Below are 26,106 nucleotides of genomic sequence, written 5' to 3'. Positions count from 1 at the left end.
ATGTCGCTACACTCTTCGAGATATCAAGATGGTGGAAATACTCGGCTCCCAACGCTCATCCCATCATGCCAAGAGCCCTTTTGTTTTTCTGATCCCAAGCTAAGGCCTTCTCTACATCCACTCCAGAGCTCTTTGGTTTCTTCTCGGTCCCTGAGACCACTCCCCAAAAATTTTTATGCATGAGCCACAGTCGGGTTGCCATCTGCCAACTAGCAAAGTTTTGTCCATTGAACTTTAGTATTGACTCTTGTCCTCGCTCTGATACCACTGATAGGTTACAGAGATAATTTATCACATGCAATTATTGTATAACCACGAGATGCTGAAGCATACAAAATATTGAAGAGATACACGATGGCGACACAGTAACAGATCCAATCCTCTTCTATTGCCTTAGGAAAAACAACAATGATATAACTAATCTATAGCCTCACCCGTACGCCGTTTGTTGGCTTACAACCATGAAACAAAAGACTCCTATATCTAGAACTATGAGCAGCTACTAGCTGCGACTTCTACAAGCCCGATGGCCTCGATAAAAGGATCGACTATTACAACTCTTCATGTATTGATGCAGATGACAACTGCCTCATCTCGATGCTACCAAAACCGCCACGAGATCTCCATGCTAGATCACGCCACGTTGACTCTTTGAATGCACGATCCAGCCAATGAGTCGCGAGTCTCTCACATGCTCTTAGCAACCACCTTTGTGACCACGTGATCTAATCAAATGACCAACCAGCCGAAAAACTAATACCGAAAAACACACGAATTCGACCCCTTGTGAAGGAGTCTCCAACAAACCCTACCAAAGATAAACAAAACTGCAAAGGATCACATGGCTTGGTGTGCGATGCTAAAGATATATAAATGGGAGTGCATGCATAAGACCACAGAAGTGTGGAGAAGGTGAGGTGAGGGGGAAAAAAAAATCATACATGACGTATGGCGAAGAGTCGACACAACTCTCTTCGTAAAAAGATAATCGTAGGGAAACGTGCCTTTTTCCCATTTAGTAAAAGATTGTCTCCAGTGTTGGAGATGTAGTACATAAGAGCACATCAAAATTTTGATGCGTTGTGCAGAAACGCAGAGTGTTGTAATATCATACTTACGTGTAGGGTCAGCTGCATCACTTTGGTCGCCCGATTTGCTCTGCTTATTTGCTATGGCATTCACACTACCTGCTAAGAATATATAATTAAAATGTTAACTACTTAATCAAATAAATATAATTGCACGCAAAGGCAGGCATTCACTACTTCTAAGGTGGTGGAGTTAAAAACGACAACTATATGTTGATCGAAAACCATGCATAGAAAAACGAGAGCCATTCATCATGTCAACACAGACATTAATTTGCAAGAAACGGGAGATAACTAGTCTAGAGCAACTGGAGGTGTGATGAGTATTGGTACGATAAGAGTTTGTTGGGAGCAAGCTGATTGTAAGCCCATACTACACAACTCGAGATCACCAAATGATTCACAGGCTGGAGGAGAGAGATTTAGTGTGTTAATCGATATTTGTCCGTCATTGTTGTGTAACTTGTGAGGAAGTATGTCTGGATGTGTGCTGAAGAGAGTGATGGATAGATGCTACAAATCACCACACTACTATGTAATTGTTGTGGTGACACAAACATTACGTCGCCTTCATAGGAACACTCTGTGTCTTGTCGAGACTTGGAGCATGCAAAACTTTTAAGATTCAGGTGGGTTTCTCTAAGAAAATTTCAACGAAGTATAATGCACACTATGTAATTTTCAAGAGATGCTGGATCCGCACTTGACCTTGAAAGTCTGAAGCTATTACAATCCTGAACGCAATTATGGACGAGGGTACGTACTTGCACATCTGTGTTTTGATAGAAGAGATGAGTGAGTAACATTTATGCTGGCATTGAAGCTTGCATTAGCTGTTTGTGGACTATTGAGGCCCCCTCCTGTCGCTGCGGAAAGGTTTGTTCCCCCTCCATCCGTCACGGGTTCATTTCGGTACATGGAAGCAGCGGGTGATGGGAGCACCACAAACGATTCATCTAAAGCGAAAAGGGGGAAGAAGCAACAACGAAAGGCGCTCAATTGACACCTGCACGACCTGCGTCTCGTCATCCGTGCTTCCCACGACTAGCTCCTCCTATGTCCAATATCTTTATGCAAATTTCCCTGCCGCTATTCCTAGTTTGCCATCCAAAGCAATGAAGCCCGATCTGCATCAATCCTCTGCTACTGCTCTGGCTGCAACAAATTTAACGATGGAGAATGAATTGCCTCTCTTTAGTTCCGCTACTGCTGCTGCTGCATGAGGCCTTACCACCTTGATTATCTCCAGCAGTTCCGGTTGGTGCGTTCGAAGCACATAAGGTCGCTCCAAAGGCGCTGACTGTTGATGATCATCCTGAATCCCAGTATCAACAGCTGGTGGAGAATGGGAACGAGGTCGAGGAGGGGGAAAGCCGCGGGTATTGTGACTTCGCTGCTTGTGAAGCACACCGAAAGAATTGTCCATTCGACGGGCTGCCAACATGCTTGCTGCGCCATGAATTACCAAAGCGTGCGGTCCTGCACCAAGATTTGAAACAAGGAGATCCTTGAAAAGCCAGCCGCGATTGACAGAGAATACAAACTCTAGACAAGGATCCAATGAAACTAGAAATGCAATCGTTGTATTGCACATAGAATCAATTGTTACAAACGTCTATATAGGACGTCGTGCATGTGATCTACCATAATGATCACACGGTGTACGTGAATGTCGGAACCCATATGTACTGAATCAGTGTGAGGGTCGTGGATGATCTGTCATACCCCCCTTCAAACATTACCCTTCAGTGATTCGTTTATGTGATGCCTTGTTCTTGAGAAGACGATACACCAAGTGAAGACCTGAGTGTTTCAAACCGAGGCCGGGGTAATGGCTTTGTGAGAAGGTCAGCTGGCATGTCGGTATTGGGCAACTATCGTACATGAAGGAGATTATCTCGAGCAAGATCACGAATGTAATGGAAGTGTAAATGAAAGTGCTTGGTCCGAGAATGAAGAACAGGGTTTTTGGTAAGAGCAATGGTGCTCTGGTTGTCATACCATAGAGTGGTAGGTACCGAGGAAGAATTCTGAGAAATATCTTGTAGAAGCCTACGAAGCCAAACCACCTCACGGGATGTGGCCGATGCAGCAATGTACTCAGCTTCCGTGGAGGATAATGCCACCACTTTTTGAGGCTTGCTGAACCAACTTACTAAAGTACCATTGATGAGGAAGCAACAACCAGTCACACTGAACGACCAGTATGAATGTCTGTGCCCCAATTGGCATCAGAATAAGAAGTGATTTCAAATGTAGCAATGGTTGACGATGATAGTTGAAACAAAAGGCTGTATGTAGGAGTCTCACTGAGATAGCGTAGAACACGTTTAAGCATTTGCCAGTGAGTAGTAGAGTCAGCATATCCCTGAGGTTGAAGCATATAAAATTTTTCATGTACTTCTCCATGTACGAAAGCAGTCTTTACATCCATTTGATGGGGATGTCCAAATCAGCTTGAGTAGCATATGCAAGCAAAACACGAATAGTGGTAAGCTTGACCACGTGGCAAAATGTCTCGAAGTAAAAATCTGAGAGTATCCCTTGGCTACAAGACGAGTGCAAGACGAGCCTTGTACTTCGAAAGAGAACCATCAGCATGAAACTTCCGTTTGTAAATCCACTTGCAAGGAATAGGAGATCGTTGAGGAGGAAGGGTAGTGAGAACCCAGGTCGAGTTGTGAATGAGGGAAGCATATTCCTCATCCATTGCTGTCTGCCAATGAGTTGCATCAAGAATTGTAAGAGCATCTTCATAGGTAATGGGATCAGGACCATTCTGAACATGACAATGAGCTTGTGCTTGAAACCATGGGCACTCAGCAACGTAATGATTACGAGCATTGTCAATAATCTTCAGAGAGGGCTTTCTGGATCGTGGAGGAAGAACCCGAGAAGATGGATCAGATGGGGGATCAATGTCTTCACGATAATGATCATCATAGATTGTATCATCTAATGGAGGATAAGGAGGGGACTCGGGAGCTGAAAATGATGAGGGACCAATATCAAGAGAAGGCTCAGGAGTAGGCAACAAAGATGAATCGTTATCATGATTGATAACTGGAGAGGAACTCTGAGGAAGGGAAGCATCAGTGGCAGACGCATGACTAATGTCAAGAGGGTCGGTTGAAGCGCTAGATGGACCATCTTCATGATCAACCACCTCAATAAGTCGAACTTCATCAAATAGTGGCACATTAGGTGGAGGAGAATGAGCTGTTTCAGGAAAAAGAGAGGAGGACACTGTGGAATCATCATGAATGGTGCCTGGGAATACATCTTATGAAAGATCACATCTGGACTTTACAATCATGCATGAGGAAGTAGGATCCCATAACTTGTAACCACGACGATCAGATAGATAGCCAACGAAATAGATTTGTGACTTCTTGGGTCAAATTTAGAACATGAAAAGCTTGAAACCTTTGCATAAGCTTGGCAGCCAAACACTCGAAATGAAGATACATCGGGCTTAGATCCATACCATTGTTCATAAGGAGTGGAGTTGGATAATGCAGCAGATGGGGAGCCGATTCTGAATATAGATAACTGTATGGATAGCCACTGCCCAAAACGTAGGGTCAAGGTGACTGTCAATGAGCATTGTACGAGCAGCATTATTCGCTGTCTGATTCTTGTGTTCAGCTGCACCATTCAACTGAGGGGTATAGGGAACAATAAGTTGTCTTAATATCCCATGATCTTTGCAAAATATTTGAAATTCATGACTAAGATATTCGCCCCCATTATCAGAACGCAACATCTTGAGTTTGTGACCAAATTGTAACTCTGCAGCACTCTTATGACGAAAGCATTGAAATGCTTCAGATTTTCTTTTGAGGAAATATACGTCTGTCCATCTACTAGCATCATCAATAAATGTCATGTAATATAAACTTCCACCTTTAGATGGAATGGGCATAGGGCCACACAAGTCAGAGTGAACGAGTCCAAGAATGTGAGAAGATCGTGACCCTTGTCGATGAAAACTTCTCCGTGAGTGCTTGCCTTTCACATGATGCTAGTGTAGGATGCTTGGCCAAATCCAAACCTTGAACTAATGCATATACTTGATAACTTTGAAATTGACATGAGCCAATCTTTTATGCCATAAATCAGAATTACTCATGCCAGTAGCTAGAAGAACGATATCTTTGATGCTAGTGGTGTCTTTCAAAAGATACAATGAATCTTGACGAATACCTTTGGCAATGAGTTCTCTGGTATCTTCTCGTCGGATCAAACACTCATCTGCTGTGAATTCTACACTCATTCCCATAACAGTTAACCTTGCTACTGAAATGAGACCACGTTTTAAATGCGGCACAAATAAGACACCAATTAATCTAAATGTATCTCCAGTGCCAAGTTGAAACTGTATATCACCTACACCTTCAATGGGATGCTAAGAGTTTGTCACCCATTTGAACTGTGCGTTTGAGTTGACAAGGTCTGTATGATACAAACCAATCTGAGTCGTCATATGTTGATTTGCATCAGAATCCAAAATGAGATTGTCAATCACTTGAGACTTGGAATGGTGACAAAAAATGGATACCTCTTGGACATTATGCATGCGGGCTTTGTTGTTGAATGCGCTGGGAGGAAGCGGCCTACCAATAGAAGGAAGTGAACCACCAGTGAGCTATTTTACGTGCTTCTCGAGATCTGCAAGCTTGCATCTGCACTCAAATTCAAAGTGACCTTCGACATTACAATATCTGTATTTCCCTTTTCGTCGATTTGGTTGAATTGGCGGCAAATGGATAAAAGAGAACCATTCATTTTTGGAGATTAAGCATGAAGCTTTAATAACTACTGGTTTGAGGAGATTTGTAGTTGCTATAAACAGTTTCACTTTCAATTCATAACACAAAGTGTGAAGCCATCCACGTCTTCCAAGGATAAAGTACCATTATCTTTTGGATATGAAGTACACGACATGGGAACTACCACATACAATTAAAATTTGGGTCTTTGGAACAATATTTTAAAGGAAAAGGAGAACCAGCCTCCCTTCCTAAAACGCCTTTGGCTTGATATGTGTGTTATGCCAGTCCTCTGTCTTTCACTAGGTCACAACTTGGGACTACAAAGTAAACAGGTGAGTAAAGAGGTGGTTGCGTTTAAAATGTTAGTAACTCCCCCTTTTTCCTCCATGAGAAGTCCTAATAAAGAGACATGAAAAAGGTAAAATATGCGTATGTGTCAAGCTCTTATAAAAATTTGAGTTAGTCAACATGTGGCACAATATTGGCTCACCAATGTCTTTGGTATTGAGTACTTAGGTTTCCACCAAGCTAAATATTTTCTCTCTTTTTCTCTGAAAATTACCGTTCTCCATTCATATTTTTTTAAATGTGAAAAACTCAATAGGCACAACCCCTTATACACTACCACGAGTTAGGGTTGCACAAGACTAGCCCCTTTACCCTAAGTGCTTAATATTATTTCATTCAGTGCCAATTAGAAAACATTTTTTTGTCCCCTAACCATGTTACATTGCAATCCTTAAACCATGGATATTATAGAATCCATTGGAACCATATCTATAATCCCAAAGGCTACATGGAAAGAAGCTCTAGAATTTTCCAACTTTTATACTTGACTATACTTGAGTTACCTAGAGGCATTTCAATGTCCATAGCAGCTTTTCTAGAGCCATTCGGATCATGTGGAAAAGTACAACTGTTCTTCTCTCCTTGCCTCCAATGCGTTAGCTTCAATGTTGCCCTTGTATCATTTCCTTGCATACCACACATGTTGTAACAATTTTGGAGATCCTATCAAGCGTGCTTTGTGGATGGATCCAATTTTTACTCAAGCTTGGATTTCATTCTAGATGACGTATGTAAAAAAAGAGACTTTTTAATATGAATTTCTCATACTTGATTTCTTTTCATATTGCCATCCGGCCACCTTATAAGTAATAGGAAGATACACTACGAGCCATTCTACTAACTACTTAACCCATCCAAAACAATTGTTGAGTCCTAGTGATAGAAGCTTGTTGGTTTGATTTCAAAACCTTTCGCTTGTTGATAGTTCATATTGATGTTCACAATGTTATCTTCATGACATCAAATTCATTTGCAAGATCAAGGTCTACATTAGCCCCAAAAGTTGATAGCATGCAAACTTGCATTTGTGCATGTACAAAAAGCATAGACAGTGCAAAATGTCTATGAGGATGAGCACAAATCCCCAAAAAAGCTCCATCAAGAAAATCCAGTCCTTTAGAGTGAACTAGAGAGCACACATATGCTAGAAGATCCATAGAAGGCTTTACACTAGTGGAAGTTGCCAATTTTTTTGTATTAAAGTGTTATAAAGAGAAGACCAACTTATGGGATGGTGCTCAATTGACAAAGTATATAATTTTTTATCATCCTGTTCTAGAGTTTACTTGAGTGCTTGAGGGTCCTGATCAGTTGAAGAAAATTTCCCTCACTCAAGTCAAGAACATGGTATTATCATTATGCAAAACAAAATGGGTTCTCTAAGCTTTTAAGCAATAACATGCACTTGTATGGTTGCGGTCACTTTTTTTGTAAGGAGCTAGACACTGGCAAGCAGCAACAAGCTTGGTAAGACCTCTCCATGGCATCGCATGCTGTAGTTGATAAATTCATGGGTGTTGGATTCCATACATGGCAATCCAAACTCACGTGTCTACTCATGAGGAAAAATCAATGGGGATTGATTAAGGAATGAGATACAATGAAATCTTTAAGAGATTAATGGGAGGTGAGTGATGAAAAGGCCCTTGGATGCATAGCTAGTTCAGTCGGAGATGAGTGCATTTACCATATTACCATATTGATAGAATCTAGGATGCAAATCTTGATTGGATAAGGTGTTCCAGATAGATGTATGCACTAAAAGGTGAAATTGTTAAGATGAGGGACGTTATCAAGCTACAAGTTTGTATGGTCAGAATGGAGTCGGATTACAATCCGCTTCCTACTGAATGCTCAATCCAAGACACAACTTTGTAGACACCTCACTCGTCGTAGTGTGTTCTCTTGTCTAGAGTGTTGTGGTAGCTATCCAATTGGTTCTTGTTGTGAGGAAGTCGCTTATAGAAGTCGTGAAGGATTTTCGAAAGTGGTCCACCTTTAAGCGATCTCTGAATGACGTCACTCACTGAATCGGCTTGTATGCCATCTCATGTTTACTAGAAGTCATCCTTGCGACAATACATTATTGTTGTTTTGATTTTCTTAGGAGCTATTGCCTCTACTAGTCGGTTTGTGTTGTAGTCGTTGTAGATCATACGGTTTTCACTCTTGTGCAAAATTACTATGTAGCAGCAACCAGCAGTCAGAGCTCGAACGCAATAGAGGATCACCAATAGTATTAGTGGTGTCTCCAAAAGACTAAAAAACACCTACATATATCCACTCCTGGCAATGGGAATGCCAGGGTCAGACTTAAATCTGACTACTGTGAAAAAAGAAAGACACAGTACAAATCATACAAATAGCCGAGACAATCATTTGCAGAGTGGAAATATTGCATATAGTTTGTATTACAACAGATAGCAACAACTCCACTCCATGTAGGAGGTGATGACTAGCTTATAACAACATCCAATGGTATTCGGACCTCAGTCGGATAACAGTCAAAAAATAGATGATGTGGTGGATAAGGCCACTACTACATGCTGTTAGGGATAGTTATAACTGTCCCTACAGTTACAAAAGTATCCACTACTTGCTATTGTAACCCCCCCTTACTAGAGGTCTACTAACCCTCCTTGGTTGAGGTCCACATTGGTGGAGAAGTCATCCTCAACAACCCTACTCATGCTGCTACTTGTGTTCCTCTGCTAGCCCCATGTGCTACTCTCTGAAGGTGCCTTTTCCAACCTGTACATGCCTTCCATGCTGCTCCTCTGCTAGGATGTTGCATCACCCACATAGCATCCCATGTGCTGCCCATGTGGTAGCCCCTTTAGCCTTCTTTTCTTTGCTGTGAGGTGTTGCCCATGTGGCAATCCCCACGACACTCCTCCTCAGATGAAACAACGAGTGGTCCTACATCAATAGCTCTCCAAAGGATGAATTTGATTGTAGGGTGAATCTGATATGATCAAAATGGGTCAGGATGAGTTCCTTGTGATTCTCAAGGATTTTTTCCACCTTCATTTACTAAATCCATCATTCCTTAGCTAACTCCAAATCTGAGTCCCTCTTCTTTTTATTTTTTTCTTATTCTTTTACTTTGCACTGCTTAACTCTAGTACCCAGGGACAAGTGGTGCGAGTGGGTGAGGCTCTGCATGATAGAGTGGCCAAGAATTGCAAGTCCTCAAAAGCCAAAGCCAAGAAGTCATATGACAATGATCAAGATTTAGAGGATGATAGCTCTGAAGAGAGCCCTGAAGAAACCATTAGTGAGGAGTTCGGACTCGAAAGTAGAGAAAAAGACCCGAAAATCCTCTAAAGGAGGAAAGGTCACCCCAGGGACTTTCAATGACAACTCGATTGGCAAGCATTGAACGGATTATGGTGCACGCATTGCCGTAATCCAAGGTATTCAGCAATGGAGTGTACGCCCAATGAGAAATGATGTGTGATATGTTGAGATATCGAGCTCCACTCATGATATGCCAGGGTGACCATTGTGCATTTATGTCACTGACTTGTTAGCTACAGATGCGGTTGGTACATCGCCCATGAATAACATCTCGATGATAGTTATCTTTATGTACTCTAGTTAGTGGCTCAGTTAGTATGCCACCTAGGTTAGCTGAGTTTGGTTAGAGACCCATATATAGGGTTCACCTATTCCTTTTGTACTTAGAGAAAGTTCTTTTGGCTTTCACAACTAAGGAGAGGAAATTTGTTTTTAGCCTCCACCTTTATGTGTATTCCCCCATTGTGTGTGTGAGAAAGCTACAAGTGAGACTCCTTACTTCTGTCCCACTCTCTTCACATGGTATCAGAGCTCAGTTCGTGGTAAGGAGCTTAAGAAAGCAAACCAAGTTCGTGGTTTCTTGGTAAGAGGATCAGTGTTGCTTTCCTTTTTCGAGTTTGGGAGCAAATCTCTGCAGGTAGCACAGTCGAAAAGTGCAAGAGTGAACTGTCTCAGATCGGGATGCCCTTCACGGTGTGGCGAGAGGGTAGTATATGCTACGGGAAAGGCAAAAGCCTATGGTGACATTATTTTTTGGATTTGAGGCCATTTCGAGGCCCGTTTTGGTGGCGGAAGTTTTCCGCAGGCACTCAGAAAAGTGCCCTGTTTTTGCTGTGCGACCACTGTTCCATAGGTCAGTGAAAAGTTACCGCAGAAACTGCATCATATGCCTGTGCACAAAGATATTGGGAGTGATAGAATCATTCTTATTGCTTGTTGATGCAAAATCGTCACTAGGAAGTGACTGTGTGGTCTGCAGATTTGCCCTTGTGAGGCAGAAGTTGTGTTTTTTGCACTGACATAATATTTTTACAGTGTTCTGTAATGGCGTCTGATGCTCTTTCACAGATAGTCACTGAAAAGCTTGACAAGAACAACTTCCAAGCATGGAAGTTTAGAATGACGAATTTCCATAAGGGAAAAGGCTATTGGGAGTTCATTACTGGAGCTCAACAAGAACCAGTTATTCCTAATGTTCCCATCAATAGGAGTTGCAGGCATTTAAAGGCTGGCATGAGAGAGCCAGAAAAGTTATGTACTGGGCCCTTAATATTTTTTATTAGTAATAACAAGCCCATGGGAAGGTTTGGGAATTGAAAGAATGGAGGATTTCATATTGGCCTCTCATTGATGGAGGAACCTCCTTTGGTCCCTACCAGGCTCCCACTTGCCTCCCTCTTGCACCCACCACTACATGGGTCATTTACTCCCTCCCTTGACTTTTGCCTGGTCCCCCCTAGCCTCCTCCTTGTCTTGGTGGGCCTTGAGATTTGTGGGTTTTTTTTTCCTCCAAAAAAAGCAAAATTTCATATTAGTGTCCCCACCCCCCCACACACCTCTCAAGAGTCCCCATTGACTCACAATCTTTCTCTTAGCCCCTTCCTCCTATCCCCATTGACTCACAATATTTCTCTTAGCCTCTTCCTCCTCTCAACCTCCTTTTACCATCGTCCTCCTCTCCACCTTATCTTAGCCTCCTCCTCTCAACCCCTTCCTCCTCGCAACCTTTCTCTCTTTGCTTGCTCCCGTTATTTCTACAATGGTGAAGCACTTCCCTTCGTTTAGAACAAAGCTATCAATTCAATCTTGTGTGGGTCACATTCTGGAGGATGACAATGACATTTGGATTCCTCAAGGATTTGGGATAATTTCTTGGGTCATTCAAGGTTTCACAAAAGGATAGAGCAGAGCAAGAGAACAATTGGAAAGGTCACATTGTTGGTTAAATACAAAAAAAGGCCTCAAGGTGAAGGTTTAGCATGTGTACATGGCTTGAGTATGGCTTCAACCTTGCAACTGAGATTTCTTTCCTTGAAATTGTACCTCTCTTTTACATTCTCGTTTTTGCATATGGCACTTCATTTGTTCATTATAACATGCATGGGTATAGAGGCAACCATAAACTATATTGAGATTGTGAGAGTAGGAGCAAGAGAGAGAGGGTTAAAGAGGTGTGCTGCACACAAAGAGAGAGAGAGAGAGAGAGAGAGAGAGAGAGAGAGAGAGAGAGAGAGAGTTGCGTGTGTGTGTGTGTGTGTGTGTGTGAGAGAGAGAGAGAGAGAGAGAGAGAGAGAGAGAGATTGGCTCATTGACATTTTTCTTATCCTTTCTTAGTTCCTATGTAGATATATATTTCCTTTTACCAATGTCAAAATCCAACCTTCCAAGCCTTCCATTCAAACATTGGGGAGTTAGTATTCTCAAAGTGGAGTCTTGCCTTCTTAATAAAGTTATTCTTTTTCATAATGCATGCTATGAAGTACCTCAAAGAGTAGGTGCATATGAAAGCCTTCATCCTCTTCCTCTTCCTAATGTCCTCTTCTTGAAGTAGAGTTAAGCTGTAAGGAAAACAAAACTTCCAAAATCTACCCAATCTTTGAATTCACAGCCTGTCTCTTCTCTACTACCGTCACCACCCTCTGTGCCTTTGCATGGATTCTCTCCTTCAAAATTCATGCCCAAGGCACTGGTCTTTGCTCTAGTACTGCGATCATCCCATGAGACCTAGGAGTAATTGTATAGATCTTTGCTTGCAAATAGACCGCCAACTCCAGAATCCATCGATAGAGGTCATGAACTTGAACATCTTTGCAAGTGTTCATACTCACCTTGAGCTAGGTTGCCAAACTCTGCCACCATCTCCTCATCCAAATACAATGGTTGCACCAACATCTCCCCATCCATCGGCAAGAACAACCTCGCTGAAAGATGAATTGAGTGGTGAGCAACCGATTTTCACCCAAAAACTCCACAGCTGCTGCTGTGATTGCCAACTACCGACAAAGTGCTAAAGCTACCGGGTGAATATTCACCTTCATCCAATCAATGCTGGTGAAGCTTATAATCTTGGCCTTTGTAGACGCATGTCGATAGACTGAGAATCGATATACACTAGTGGTATGAAGGGATGAAATTGTGCTTGAGCCATCACCATAGTGATGAGAAGGAGTTGGAAGCAAAGAGAGCTAAATGCAAAGAGAGAAAGGAAGGCAAAGGAAGCTGAAAGAAGTGATAGTGTGATGAGGAAGACAAGGAATGCTATAGGCACATGCACAAAGTGACAAAAGATTGCATTTCCTGTTGCCCAATACCCCTCCTTGTTGATGATAGGGTGTTGCATGGCAACTGGGACAAGACCTCGCAAAACACTTCTATCATCATGCATCTTACCACACTACCACATGTCCTCCGATGATTGCTTCGCCGCCTCCACCTCTACCCAAGGAATCTGTGCCTCATTAGATATCGAAAATGGGCACTGAAGACTCCCATAATGATGATAAGGATGTAGTTGAAAGCCATTAACTGGATGTGGGAGAACGCACCCTTGCAGGTTCGTGAGATAGAATGACATAGACTCGCACCCATGAAATATCCACAAACTGCAACTTCTATTCTCCGGCATCCACCCTAGACAGCTATTGAATAGCAACACCAATTGACCGTGTTTAAACTACTTTTTTTTTGAAGCCAAATCCACCCTCCGCTTTCGCCTTGCTTGAACCTCTAGGTTAAGATAATAGCTTTCCATCTGCATATCATCCAACTGATCTAGCACATCCAGATAGAACACCATAGACTCCTGCAAAAGAAGCCTATCCTCCACCAGAATCAACAAGCTCAAAACTACGTGCTCGATCAGTGTGATTGCTTCCATCCCAAACGCCAGCTTGAAGGGAGTCAGCCGAGTTGCCACCTTGAAGGACATGCAGTAGGCCCATAATGTGGCCAACAACGTTTTGTCCCAATCTGTGTTGTGCTCATTAACTAGTAACGAGATGATCCGCTTGAATATATGATTGGTCGATTTAGCCAATCCATTGGCCTGTGGTGGGTAACAGGTAGAAGACTTCTTGTGAATCACCATGTAAAAGGAATTCACTGGCTTAATGTCCTTGTAGTGCGTACCCCTGTCATTGGCCAGCATGAGTGGATAAACAAACCGCATGAACACACATCTCAATAGAGGCATTTTGCAATTGAATTTCCTGTGTTATCTTGCAAGGCCCATGCCTCTGCCCATTTAGTACAGTAATGGATTGCCACAAGCGTTTAACAATTCCCCATGTAGGCTATAGCTGGTGGAATGGACCCATGAAGTCCAGGCCCTATTTTTGAAATGGTTCAAGTGGCAAAATGGGGTTTAGTGGCATCCGATTGTGACCTGTGGGTTGATGCAACCGCTGACATAGATTGTAACTCTTTACAAACCATCGGGAATCTTTCTGCATGGTTGGCCACCATAGGCTTGCTTGTAGAATCTTCTTTGTAGTTATTGGACCCACAAAGTGCCCACCCAAAACCCTGCAATATGCCTCCATCAGAACCGCCTATTGCTCATGAGATTGAACACATCTTTGCAAGGCCTCCGTCAAATGCTGCCAATACAATTGGCCTAGCACTGCTTCAAAAGATCGGCTTTGCAATGCCAATCACTTCCTTTGATCTCGATTTAGGTACTTAGGCATCCCTCCAGTGGTCAAGAACGACAACATCTCATCATACCAAGACCACGGGCTTTCTAGAACCACCTCGGGCTCAACGTTGATTGGATCCGCTTGGAAGATGGTCACAAGCTCAGCATTGGGAAACTCATCTTCCACCCTAGTCGGCACCTCCCCGGACTCCAATCGAGACAAGTAATCAGCCACCACATGTTGGGAACCTGGTTGATGGATGACTTCAAAATCATATTCCTACAACAACACCACCCAACATGCCAATCGACCCATGAGATTTTGTTGTTTCACTTAGTACAACAACACGAAAGGATCAACATGAAACACAAAGGGTCATCCCAATAGGTAATGCTGAAATTTCTTGACAAAATAGATCATTCCAAGTCCTTCTCGTTCAGTGATGTAATAGTTCTTCTCAGCTACCAAAAGCCGTCGGCTCACATAATAGACCGAGCGATACCATTTGTTAGCCTCCTCTTGCATCAACACCAATGGCTTTATCCAAAGCATCAACAAACACATAAAAACTTTTCTCCCAATCAGGGGACATCAACACTAGTGTGTGTGAGAGAGCTGAATTTTGAGTTTCCTGTATGCCCTGTCGTACTCCTTTGTCCACAAAAATGGCCTTTGGCTCACATGAGAGCTAGTGCATTGAGGGGAATAGCCATGTGAGCCAAAAACCACACATGTGTGCCATGCCATCAGATCTGACTTAGAAACCGTAGGCACTCTTTAGGCATTGCTGGTGTAGGTGCTTGCATGATCATGACCACTTTGTCCGGATTGACCACAATTCCTTCCACCGAGATGACATGACCCAAGAGTCGCTCGCTTCCTACTGCGAACACGCATTTCATGGGATTCAGATTGAAATACACCTCTTGACACTGTTGGAAACACTCTTGCAGATGCCTCCAAGTGCTCGGTGAATGTTCCAAGCACACTGAGGTCGTCCAAAAAGATCCAAATGAACTCCATCAAATATGAGCCAAAAATTTCCTGCATGGCTCGCTTAAAAGTGGAGGGAGCATTCTACAGTCCGAACCACATCACATATACTCCCCACGATGTTATGAATGATGTCTTTGGCTAATCTTTCGGAGCCATCTAGATTTGGTTGTACCACTATATCCATCCAAAAATGACCACACCTCATGATCCACCACTTCATCAAGCATTGAGTCCATGTAAGGCAGAAAAAAGGGATCCGGTACCATGGCCACATTTAGCTTGTGGTGGTCTACACAAATCAATAGCTTTTTATTTTTCTTGGGCACAATGAGAATTGGTGAGATCCAATCCAGATTCTCAATTGGTGCTATGAATCCCACTCTTAATAGGCATTCCAACTCCTCCTGCACTTGTTTGGCCACATGTGAATTCATTCGATACCCTTGTGTCTTAGTCGAAGATGCATCTAGCTTCAAGTTCACCCAATGTCGATAGAACTTAGGATCCAAGCACTTCATGTTGGCATAGTCCCAGGCGAACACATTGGAGAAGCATCAATAGAGCTACCAGCATGATTTGAAATTCTACTGCTAGAAGGGTGCTGATTTACACCAGTTTTGATGTGCCATCTTCCCCCAAAAATACTATGTCCAGTGCATCTTCCTACACCCTTGTGATTCAACTCATCTGTTCCTCAAATTCCCACTCCTATTGCAGAAGATCCCGCAAATCCATGTCGGCTGTTGCTTGTTGCTATTCGGCCACCTCATCTTGGACTGCACTGATGGAGACCGCAAAAAGCCTCTGGTAAAGATAATGCTCCGTAATTCCTTCCACATCAACCATAACAAATCCAGGTTAGCTTTGAGAAATGCCTTTTCTTTGTATCATCCAAGCCATCCTCCATATTCACTCTTTCTGCCAGTACAAGTCGTACTACATCTGTCAAGGGCACCGCTACTCCCATTGCAGCTTGCACCTTCTTCTTGCCTCTCCGCATAGAGATGACATTGTGCTCCCAATACTGTTTGACCTACGCTTGGCGCAGCTAGGGCCCGCGCCCAAGAGCAAACTGTATTCCGATGTCAGAGCCTCCATATTCAGCACCACAAAGGAGACGACGAATGAAATGCTGACCACCTCTAAGACTACCGCTCATAAAATCCCTAGTGATCAAACTCAACACTAGTCTGCCATGTAGACTAGGAAGTGTTGGTTCCCATGACATCCATCCCATCTCCTGGCATGTCTTCAGGGTGACAATGTTGACTCCAGAACCTCCATCCACCAGAACTTTCTCGAAAGTCTGGCCTTGTGCTTTTGCCATAATCATAGGATCCTCATATCCATGAGAGGAACGGCCGGCACCGAAGAAGAATTAGCTTGGCATACACCAACCTCTTCTGGCTCTGACTCCTTGTTGAGGGATTGTAGCAATTGTCGATGGAACCTAGGTACCAAGATAAGCAACCTACCAAGTGAAATCTGTATAGGTGCCTCCAGAATGTTACCCTCCAAGCATCCTCCACAATGTGGACCATGGAGGTACTAGGCATCTTCCCCATTGACTTTTGCCGCTCTGCTTGTTGGCGATTCCACTCTTGAGTATCTAGGCATTCATTCCACCAATGGCCTTCCCCCAAGCAGAACAGACATGTTTTCGGCCAATTTATCCCATGACCTCCACCATTGCATCCGTGACCACGGCCATCACCTCTTAGCCCCATGGATTGTGGATGCTCCTCTTGCACATAGGGTGCTCTGGATTCTCTTCGCCAGAAGTTGGCCACTGCGGTTGACCCCTTGTGCATTGCCTGTGATCATCATAGTGGTAGCACGTGGTGTTGTGGGTGTTGGTCATGCATATCATGTGAAGAGAGTGGGAGAGAAGTAAGGAGGCTCACTTGCAGCTTTCTCACATACACAATGGGGGAGTACACACAAAGGTGGAGGCTGAAAATAGTTTTCCTCTTCTTAGTTGTGAAAGCCAAAAGAACTCTCTCTAAGTACAAAAGGAATAGGTGAACCCTATATGTGGGTCTCAAACCAAACTCAACTAACCTAGGTGGCATACTAACTGAGCCACTCACTAGAGTACATAAAGATAGCTGTCATCCAGCTATTATTCATGGGCGGTGTACCAACCACATCTGCAGCTAATAAGTCAGTGACATAAATGCACAACGGTCACCTCGGCATATCACGAGTGGAGCTCGATATCTCAACACTCCCCCTCTATCTCAATCCCAATTCCTGTACACCAAGCAGGTCTTTGAACTTGCGTAGCTTCTCTGCGCCCAATGCCTTCTTGAATATGTCAGCTACCTGATCCTCTGTGTTGACATAAACTAGATCAATAAAACCTACTAGAACCTTCTTCTGCACATAGTGATAATGCACCTCAATGTGCTTTGTTCTAGCATGATATATCAGGTTATTTACCAAGTGTATACTGCTCATGTTGTCACAATAAATGACAACTGGCCCATCTGTAGACTGATGCATATCATAAAGTAGCTTATGCAACCAAACTACCTCACATGCAGCCATTACTGCACCCTGTACTTAGCCTTTGTGCTCGACAAGGCAACTGTAGGCTGTTTCTTGCTGCTCCAAGTGACTGCAACACAAGACACATATCCACTGGTAGATCATCTATCAGAAATACTACCAGCCCAATCAGCATCAGTGTATCCATGCAACTGTATCTAAACCCCAGTCTCATAAAATAGTCCATATTGCAATGTGGACTTCACATACCTCAGTGTGTGTCTAGCCACATCCAAATGCGGTTTCCTTGGAGCCTGCATAAACTGACTTACCAACCTAATAGCATAGCTCAAATCTGGCCTGGTAATAGTCATATAAATCAAACTTCCTACCATGCGTCTGTACATAGAAGGGTCTTCTAGAAGCTCACCTACATCTGCGCTCAACTTCACATTCTACTCCAAAGGAACTGAAATAGGCTTGCAACCTGTCATTCCATATTTAGACAACATGTCCAATTCATACTGCCTCTGCAAGAGCCATATCCCACTTGTGGATCTAATCACCTCAATGCCTAAGAAGTAACGCAGCTCTCCCAAATCCTTCATCTCAAACTTCTGCTTCAATAGCATTTTCACATGAAGGATATCTTCATCACTATCACCTGTGATGATCAAATCATCAACATAAATGACAAGCAGCAGAATGCCTTTCTCTATTATTCTCACATAAAGTGAGAAATTTGCCTTGGAAATTTAAAAGCCAATAGTGACAAGATACTATCCTATCTTGTCAAACCATGCTCTAGGTGCTTGCTTCAAGCCATACAAGGCTTTCTTTAACCTGCAAACAAACTCAGGATGAACAACATGCACATAACCTAGTGGCTGCTCCATATAGACCTCTTCTTGCAAATCACCATGCAAGAAGGCATTCTTTACATCCATCTGATGTAAATACCATCCCTTTGATGCAGCTTTAGCAATGACTACTCTTACGGCTGCCATCCTTGCAACCGGACTGAATGTTTCTTCATAATCAATGCCATATGTCTATGCATACCCCTTGACAACTAATCTTGCCTTGTATCTGTTCACAAAACCATCTACATTGTGCTTCACCTTATAAACCCACTTGCATCCAATTGCATTGTTGTCTTTAGGCAAAGGCACCAATTCCCATGTAGCATTTGCTTCCAAGGCATCCATTTCTTCATCCATGGCTTTCTCCCATTTTTCTTTTCCCATGGCTTGCTCAAAAGAAGTGGGTTCTGGTTCATGTATCACTTTGACCATATAGGCACAGTGAATGGCTATAAATCCATCATATTTCAGCCTATCCACAGGATACTTAACTCTAGTAGACATGTGCAAAATAGGCTCACTACCAGATGCTCTCAAAACAACCCTTGTCTTCCTTACTCCAGATGTAACAACAGAAGGAATACCCAACTCATCATCAAGGCTCTATTCTAAACCACTGGATTCACCATCCACATAAGAGTGACCTGCATTCACATCAAACATGGGCTGATCTACTTTCTCTTTTCCTTTTTGTTATCTGCATTGCTTTGAGGAGATCCTCTTGATCTCAATCTGCTTGTCCATGGTGAAGTATGTGAACCACTACTAGAGGACACTACAGGTCCACTAATATTTTGTGATTGCTACTGTGAATTCTATGCAGCATTACCATTTTGTGCATCTACATCATCAATCACATTTACTGGTTTATACCAGCTACTCATCTCATCAAAGACATCTCTGCTTATTGTAAACTTATGAGTAGAAGGGTTATAGCATCTATACCCTTTCTGCTACAGAGAATAACCAATAAAGATGCACTTCTCAGCTTTTGGATCCAACTTGGATCTCAACTCATCTGGCACATGAACATAGGCAATGCAACCAAAAACTTTCAAATGAGAAATATTTGGTTTCCTACTAGTATACCTCTCCTGTGGCGTCATGCCATGTATTGATGTAGTGGGAGTCCTGTTATTATGTAGACTACTATAGCAACTGCTTCAGCCCAATAATAATCTGGCAGGTCTTTTTCGTTGAGCATGGCACGAGATACCTCTCCAATATGCCTGTGTTTCCTTTTTGTAAGTCCATTTTGCCGTGGGGTATGATTGCATGAATATTGTTGCTTTATGCCATGCTCCTGCAGGAACCTTGCAAACTCATTTGAGAGGTACTCTCCCCCTCCATCTAACCTTAGGCATTTTATTTGCAGGCCTGTTTCTTTCTCAACCATAGCTTTAAAAGCTTTGAAATGCCCAAACACTTCGCTTTTCTTTTTCATAAAATACACCCAAACTTTTCTGCTGTAGTCATCAATAAAAGTGACAAAATAATGACAACCTCCAATAGATGCAGCTTTAGTAGTCCACACATCAGAGTGGATTAATTTCAATGGCCTCTTATCTCTTGAGCATGTCTAGGAAATGGTTTCTTTGCTTGTTTTCCAAATTGATAGGCTTCACATACCTTATGCATTTCTACAACCTTGAACTTAGGCAATCCTGCAATAATAATTTAAGTCACTGTACATTAACATGACCAATGCGTTTATGCCAAATATCAATATCTGCAACTACACCGGTCCCATGTGCAAACATTGCTGCACTCAATTCAGGCATGTTTGCATCCAACGTAAACATCCTGCCCTTCTTCTTCCCTTTTGCTATCAAGCGACCTTTATTTTTCATATCCTCAACAAAGCATCCATGAGGATTAAATCTGATGTGCAAGCCCTGCTCAACCATTTGACCAATAGAAACCAGGTTCTTGGTGATATTTGGGACATGAAATACATTAGACAGGTATTTCTTTTTCCCATCCTGCATAGACAAAGGAATTTTACCAATCTGCACAATAGGATTTACAGTATCATCACCAGTCTCAACAAATCTTGGTCTTTCCATTTTCCTTGCATCCTGCATCCATTCTGCATGACCTGTCATGAGGTTTGATGCACCTGAGTCAACATACCACACGTCATTGCTTTCTTCTGCACTTGTCACAGAATTGGTCATGTGCTGCACCATAAACAAATGCTCATTTCTATCATCACCCTATCTACTAGAGGATGCATAATTGTCTTGCTACAATGTCCAGTCATGATGTCATTCTGCTTTTTATAGTATTCTTTAACCATATGACCCATTTTACCACAATAGTAGCATTCAACATTGCTGTTTGCATTTTGGCCTCTCTGCCATCCACCATGACCTCTTTGGCTCCCCTTGCCTCTAAAGTTACCATGTCCTCCTCCATAGGATTGGTTTTCTTGAATTTGCTGCATATTCTAATTTTTGCCATGGCCTCCAAATCGGCCTGCTCTACCTCTGCCTCTACCTCTTCCAGCATTTGAGTGGAAGACAATTTCTTTTGAAGTTCCTCCTGAAGAAGATGCACCACCATTTCTCTGCTCTTCAGAAATTAGAAGAGCAATCAACTCCTCAAAATCAGGAAAATTCTCACAGATAGCAATGGATGTACGGAATTGTGCATAATCCTTTCATAGACCATTCAAGGTCACAAAAACTAAATCATCATCTTCCACTGGCGACCCAATAGAAGCAAGTGCATCTGCAATCTTCTTCACCTTCATGTGGTAGTCAATGATGCTCATATTTTCTCTCTGCACATTATGCAACTCTTGCTTGAGCTACATTTTCTTGGCTTGCATATTTGTGCTAAGTCCCCAATTTTCCAAATGGGAGCCCTAGAATAGAGCCCATCTTATGCACATATGGCAAGATAATGTTGTGAATAAATTTGAATTTGAAAGTGGCTTGTGGAGGCTAGGATGTGACATGATTCTCCCATTTTATTTCAGATGGCCCCAAGTGTGATGCAATTCTCCCACTTGAGCCCTCACCTCACTATCACACTTTTAAGTATAACCAAGCTTGCAAACTAAATTTCTCAAGCAACCTAAATCAAATATCTAGAAACCAAGCCCTCCCATCCAACTGCTATCTTCCTTACATTTCCTATGTTTCCCTTCCCTCTCCCTAGTCTTGGGCGCCCTTCACCTCCTTTTCTTTGGAAACCTAGTTTTGAATCTCTTCTTTCTTTTGAGTGGGAACCTTCTTTGGTTGTCCCTTCTCATCTTTGGGCTGAATTTCTTGTCCTAATCTTGCCATTCTTCATTCTTGTTGTGAGTTTCCTCCCCTCTCCATATGCATTCTTTCAAAAAAGTTGAATTTTTTATAGCAAGATGTGATCTGCTTGCTTTTTTCGAGTATTCATGCACAATGCCATCATTTATTTCCTCATCTATGTTTCCATCTCCATTTTAACATGAGTTAAGATTCACCATATCTTCTGAGTGTCTGTCTTTGAGTTTATTGCACAATCAATGTAATTGAAGGAAAGAAATATTCAACATGCCTCTAGCTTGGAGGGGTTCAACTAGATTCTTTGAAAGAAGATGGAAATAGGACTGATCTTCAAGCTTAGACTTACTAGACCAAGAAAATTTATCTTCCTTTCATCTTTGAACATCCACAAAAATTTGGATTGATCTTCATTTTTATTACATTTCAAACAACTTTGGTGGATTTCATCTATCTACAAGCTTGCTTCCTAGAAAATAAGGTATTACAATCTTTCCACTAGTAAAGCATAGTGAGAATTAAGAGATTTGAAGTGAATTCTCATTTTGATGTCTACTTCATACAAACATTATAGTCTCCTTTTAGTTACACAAATGTTACAATCTCTTGGGATACAAACATTATAATCACTTTTTAGTTTGACAAACAGGGGATAAAGATTTGGAGTATTTATGAACATATGTTCCCTTAGTTTTTGTTATTTTTTATGTGAATTTATTCAAAGAGATTTTGAAATGTTTTGTAGCAATATATTTGTTTGTATGCTAGTTTCAAGGAGAAGGCTATAGTACATTGAGGAAGAATGGCTTCTCAAGGTCCAAATATGCATTTATTTATTGAGCCTCAAAGCCTAGGCTCCCTTTGAATTATAACTAGTAAAGTAAAATGAGAATAAGCAAGTTTGAACTTCTTGTGTTGCAATGTTTAGTGAAACCCAGATTTAATGTCACTTCATACGAGGATTATATTTCTTTGCAATTTGATAGGATTTGGATAAATATGGAATAAATGTTCTCTTACTTTCCCTTATTTATGTGAAAGTTTTTTGAAAATAGATTTCATAATGTTCCATAGGGATATATTCTATTGTAGGCAAGGTCAAAAAGAAAAGTGGAGTATTTTGAAGTAGAAAACCTTCTCAATCATACCTAGCTATGTATTGATTTGTTGGACCTCAAAGCTTAGGCCTCCTTTTGAATTATACCTAGTAAATTATAATGAGAATAGGTGGATTGGAAGTTTTTTTTAAAAGAGAACAGAAGCTTCTATTTTATAAAATCCTTGGTGACATGGACAACAAGGAAAATACAACTCCCTAATGAAGGGTACAATATTAAAAACACATGGATAGCCCTGTAGTAGTTGGCCACTCTAGGGGGATTACCAAATAGTCACTCTAGTGCTTTATACATCCATAGTATACCACCAAAGGGTCATGGCTCCTAGAGCCTAGTGCAATCCAAATCTCCCTAAAGATTTTGTCCCATCTTCCTCTGAGAGTATGAATTATATCTAGCCAATCCTAGCTAGTGTCTCTGAAGTTGATGTGCTATGTTGCTCTGAGGCAGTCGATAGAGCGAGCGAGGAAAAGCGAGGGGGCCCAAAAAAGCGAGCTCTCAAAAATAAAACTTATGTTACTATATGTAACTATACCAACATTATAAATTATAGTCTACCTCAACTTCCGATTGGAGCCATACTCACATTATGCAACAATAGTATGTGGGTTTGAAAGAAACCGAATTTCCACTCCAAAGCGGATTCCATTACTGATACAACAATTCTTTTGCATTTGAAATGGGTCTTATTATCAAACTCCTTCAATAATCAAAACAAATGCATTGCTTGATATGTTGAACTTAGTAACATAAACATCACTTCACTCATATGCCGGGAAAAAAAACTGTCTGTTGACTTCATAGCATGGGATTGCATCAACACTTATGACATTCAAAATGATTCTTCTTATTAAAAGTGTTATCAACCATGAAAGAAGTGAATGTTTAAAAATAGTTCACCCGTATGTTGAAAAACCCGTGTCATTTATGACATTCAAAATTGTCCTTGCAACCATCCTGTAGTTCCTAGAGATTTTGCCCATACTTCCAACCCCTTCCCTTCAACCACTAAGAGGTATCTAATAGTTTTATAGAACACTTGAGATATCATCACCTCCTAATATAAAACCATTATTACTATTTGTAGAACACTTGAGATATCATCACCTCTTAATACAAGACCATTCTTACTATTTGTAGAACACTTGAGATATCATCACTCCTTCCCTTCAACCACTAAGAGGTACCTAATACTTTTGTAGAACACTTGAACCATTCTTACTATTTGTAGGACACTTGAGATATCATCACCTCTTAATACAAAACCATTCTTATGATTTGTATAACACTTGAGATATCATCACCTCTTAATATAAGACCATTCTTAGTATTTGTAGATCACTTTAGATATCATCGCCTCTTAATACAAGACCATTCTTACTATTTGAGAGATTAATGGATTAAAGGTTTGAAACTGATAGGAGACGAAGGAAGAGAAAGTCAGTTTCAACATGAGGATAATAAAACTAATTGGAATATTTTGACTTATCTAGTATATTTTTTTGAAGACTATGAATTTAAGTTAGTTTCAACATTAGGATGATAAAACTAATTAGAATATTTTGACTTATGTATTATATATTTTTGAAGACTATGAATTTTAATGAGGAGAGGCATGCACACTACTTAGTAAATACACTAGTACTACTACTAGCCTACGACTATTAAGCCTAGTAGCACCAGTGTGATTTTGAGCCTTGTATCAACCTTTTGATAATTTTCTTTGATCGTTAGTGCAATAGAAGTTATTCCTTCTATCTGAAGAATCTTGCCAAATTTATTCAAAGTGATGATTTTGTAGTCTACAGCCACTATCCTCTGACTCTCAAAAATATATTAAATGTGAGCACCCATTTATCTTGTATGATCAACCCCTAGACTATGCTACAATAGGACATTACTAGAACAAAAAAAATATGAATTGATATGGTGATGTTCGATGTGAAATAACCAAATTAAGGATTTAATAAGAAAGAAAACAATCAGAATCAATAGGCTATTCAATGGCTCAAATCTGCACAAAATTTATAATGTGCCTCCCAATTCTTATGCATTCTAGCTCCTCATGTTTGACAAGAATGCAAACAATAATGAAATCACATTATCTTTAGTTTCAAAGTAAGCAAAGCACCAAAAATAAATGCAAATGTATTGGATGAGGAATAAATAGGTATAGATATAGATAGACCTATATATATAAATTCATAGATATAATGATGATTAAAGTTGGATGGTCGTAATAATATTGTGTACTATCATTGGGATTAGGACTACTATTGGTAATATTGTATGTAGTAGTAGGAGAACTACCATTAAGGAACACTCTAATAAAATTACTAATGGTAGTGACAAAACTACCACTAGTAGTTTGGTAATTACCCCTAACATCTACAACAAATATTTGATGGGTAGCTAGTATTAGGTCAAAAGGCCCCAATTGTGCTATAATAATGGACCAAAAAAGGGAGTGCTATAGCATCACCTAAGGGTCACGTTTTATCCATGAAAGAAACAAGTCAGTGCAACCTAGGTCATACAGATCTAGGTCATGTGGAGTGGTTCGTGTCTCTTTCCTTGATAAAAAAGTTACACTACCTTTGATAGTAACTACAAAGATTGCTGCCATAGTGCCGTAGAGTAGCCCCTAGGTTGCACCATCATCCTTTTTTGCTTTTGAGCCATTAAGTTTGATCCATTGATTTTATGTAGAATTATTCTACTATATGTTCACATGTCCTTAATAGGATCTTGATATAATCCCTTCCATTGTAAGTACCTTTAGTATAAGTTTCACATATCCTTAACAAACCACTAGGCTTCAACACAGATTCATTCTTATGTTTCAAGCCTCAAACTTAAACACCCTTGTAAAAAGGATAATGTATTAAAGCTACATTCAATCCATCAAATCTTTTGAATGATAGTTCTATTGAAAATTCATGTATCATCAATAGGATTTCATCCATTATATGTTCATTTGTCTTTAATAGTATGTCTAAAAATTCATGTATCTTCAATATTATTTCTCTCATGTGTTCCAATATCTTCAAAAGGATACCTTTATTTATGTCCAGACTTGAGCATTGATTTGTATTTATCAAACACAATTTCACTCCACCTATTCTTTAGAATGAAATTTTTTCGCCAAAAGTGGGCCAAACGTAAGGTCTTTCCACATATTCTTAAGAATGAAAATTTTGGCCTTACGTTGGCAAGTCTATGGAA

General features: G+C 41.0%; 2 protein-coding genes across 2 annotated transcripts; both read right to left on the bottom strand.

Moving 5' to 3' along the window:
• Positions 1 to 3,636: 3,636 nt before the first annotated feature.
• LOC147880421 (uncharacterized) lies at positions 3,637 to 12,415 on the bottom strand. Its single transcript, XM_087370609.1, has 4 exons — positions 12,340 to 12,415; positions 5,162 to 5,477; positions 4,701 to 4,951; positions 3,637 to 4,358 (listed from the first exon to the last, which is right to left on the bottom strand). Exons 1-4 carry the CDS (start codon positions 12,413 to 12,415, stop codon positions 3,637 to 3,639), a joined length of 1,365 nt encoding a protein of 454 aa, XP_087226735.1.
• Positions 12,416 to 13,184: 769 nt separating this feature from the next.
• On the bottom strand, positions 13,185 to 13,679 carry LOC147880420 (uncharacterized). The gene has a single exon (XM_087370608.1). The coding sequence runs from the start codon at positions 13,677 to 13,679 to the stop codon at positions 13,185 to 13,187; it is 495 nt and encodes a 164-aa protein (XP_087226734.1).
• Positions 13,680 to 26,106: the final 12,427 nt, after the last annotated feature.

The sequence above is a fragment of the Dipteris shenzhenensis genome, chromosome 32 (assembly GCF_047967505.1).
Source record: "Dipteris shenzhenensis isolate YYH24624 ecotype China chromosome 32, Dip_SZ_1.0, whole genome shotgun sequence".
Classification (NCBI taxonomy): domain Eukaryota; kingdom Viridiplantae; phylum Streptophyta; class Polypodiopsida; order Gleicheniales; family Dipteridaceae; genus Dipteris; species Dipteris shenzhenensis.
The sequence above is the reverse complement of the archived record's forward strand: the minus strand, read 5'-3'. Positions and strand labels throughout refer to the sequence as shown.

Excerpts from the sequence above, each read along its gene's own strand:
- LOC147880421 (XM_087370609.1), bottom strand. The coding sequence starts at position 12,415 with ATGGATGGGGAGATGTTGGTGCAACCATTGTATTTGGATGAGGAGATG. Across the intron at positions 5,478-12,339 it reads GTTTGGCAACCTAGCTCAAG|GTGATATACAGTTTCAACTT; the intron begins GTGAGTATGAAC and ends TTGAAGGTGTAG. Across the intron at positions 4,359-4,700 it reads GACAGCGAATAATGCTGCTC|GCACCATTCATGATGATTCC; the intron begins GTACAATGCTCA and ends ATGTATTCCCAG.
- LOC147880420 (XM_087370608.1), bottom strand. The coding sequence starts at position 13,679 with ATGCGGTTTGTTTATCCACTCATGCTGGCCAATGACAGGGGTACGCAC.